Source organism: Octopus bimaculoides, chromosome 17 (assembly GCF_001194135.2).
Source record: "Octopus bimaculoides isolate UCB-OBI-ISO-001 chromosome 17, ASM119413v2, whole genome shotgun sequence".
In the NCBI taxonomy this organism is placed as follows: domain Eukaryota; kingdom Metazoa; phylum Mollusca; class Cephalopoda; order Octopoda; family Octopodidae; genus Octopus; species Octopus bimaculoides.
The window spans coordinates 28,441,698-28,443,609 of NC_068997.1; the positions used below are offsets into that span (position 1 = coordinate 28,441,698).

A 1,912-nucleotide genomic window follows, 5' to 3' on the forward strand; every position below is an offset into this window, starting at 1 on the left:
AATAATTTTCCTGAAGGTTTTTGGTTTTGAGTGTTGGGCCTCATAGAGGCAATGACCGAGACCTTTGGCTTTATGTCATGCTTAAGAAGACCCGTCATGCTGAGCAAAATCGCAGTTGTGACAGATACCAGTGTCACGTAAATGGCACCCATTACACTCTTGGAGTGGTTGGCATTGGGAAGGGCATCCAACCGTAGAAAACCATGCTAAATCAAACTGGAGTCTGATGTAGCCTCCCAGCTTACCAGCCCTGGTCAAATCATCCAACCCATGCCAGCATGGACAATGGACGTTAAATGGTGATGATGACGTCCAAGACATTGCAGTTCTGTTTGTAGTTCAAGGTTCTGATTCTCTGTTGTGTTTGAAACAATCAAGTCCTATTAGTCAGGCTTAAGTAATCCTACTTGGGTAGTCTTGACTCTTGACTCTGTCCTCCAAACACTAAGGCCAACTAGTCGAGTATTATTGACTCTTTGACTCTTCATTCATATCTAATAAAATAAACAAATGAAAAATAATCATCTTTCTGTTTTAAAGTTAATAATGAAAAAGTAAAAAAAAACAAAATCCCATTTAAAATGTCTCCCTTTTCTTCTTCAGTCTCCAGCTGTATTCCACTTCAGCAAGCCTTACGTCGGGTCTGCTGGCAAATTGCAGATTTAGCTGCTCCATCTGCTTGTATAATAACTAAGTGAGTAAACTCTTTATATTAGTTAAGTGTTAGTATAACATTATTTTACAGTTAGTGTCGTTACTATTTATTAACATGTACAGTATTGAATTATTTTCTGAGTTGTAAAAGTATTTTTTGTTTTGCTCACTTTCCTCTTCTTTTAACGTTTTTGTGTCGCTGTTGTTGAGTTTGTTTACAAATTGAAGCATTTAGATGACATCCGTCACTTCTTGGAGTGAATCTTTTCTGCTGAATGTTCTTGTAAACCCCTTTCCATTATAAGAATAAAGGTCAGTACTTGCAGTGTGACTATGGAGACTGAAGCAGGCCTTGTAGTGTTTTAACTGCTTATAATATGACACTCATTGACAACCTGTGACCCATGGGACTTTCTGACTGGTGTGTCTAATGAAAAAGTACCTTGTGTGGCCCACCTGATGATGAATCGGAGTCTCTTGGCAGAGTCTGCTTCTCAAACAAGGTTGCCTGTGTCTGATATAAGACTTGAATCCAACATCTACTCATCAAGCTGTGTCATCACCTAAGAACATCGTAGGAGAATTGGTTTATTTTCAGCAGGCAGAAAAATATATTTTATAAGGCAGAGGAGGTGGAAATATGAAGTTGTGGTGATCATGACTTTCCCCCCAAAACATTAGTGGCATAAGTTAAGTGAAATGAGGACCATGCCATCTTAGGAATCCTAACATCTAAGACAATATGCTCCATATTGACTGTAGAATGGCCATGGATAGAAATCTCACAAAATGTTTCATTCAATCAGCTACTTTTGTATATTTTAGCTCTGCTGAAACAAGAACTTACTAGGCTGGTCCAACAACTGAACCAAACCACTTAGAGTTCATAGAATATGTATTTATCTTCAAATATCCATCTTAACTGAACATCTTGTATTTATGTCATAAAAATGGAGGGTCATGGTGATAGCATCCTCAGGTACCTCCTCCGTAGCGTCTTGTTGGAAGCAACTGTTATTACACTTTCTGGCAGAATTCCCAAGCACACCCTACTGAGACCATTGGATATTATCCAACCATCTCATTCCTAGTCTACCCCTAGATTCCTTACTAGTTGTTGGGGGTAGAATCCTCAGGCACCTCTTCCATAAGATCCTCTCAGAAGCAACTGTCATTAGACTTTCTGTCTGGTTTTCTAAATGTGACCGCCTAAGACCATAGATATTATTAAAATCACTTGCCAGTTCCCCCCCCCCCC

General features: G+C 39.2%; 1 protein-coding gene across 1 annotated transcript in view; it reads left to right on the forward strand.

Annotated features, from left to right (window-relative positions):
* Positions 1-1,912, forward strand: part of LOC106870684 (protein virilizer homolog) — a 68,649-nt gene that overhangs the window by 51,811 nt on the left and 14,926 nt on the right. Inside the window, exon 29 of the mRNA XM_052974140.1 lies at positions 604-694. Coding sequence (XP_052830100.1) covers positions 604-694 — 91 coding nt within the window. The remainder of the gene's footprint in view (positions 1-603; positions 695-1,912) is intronic.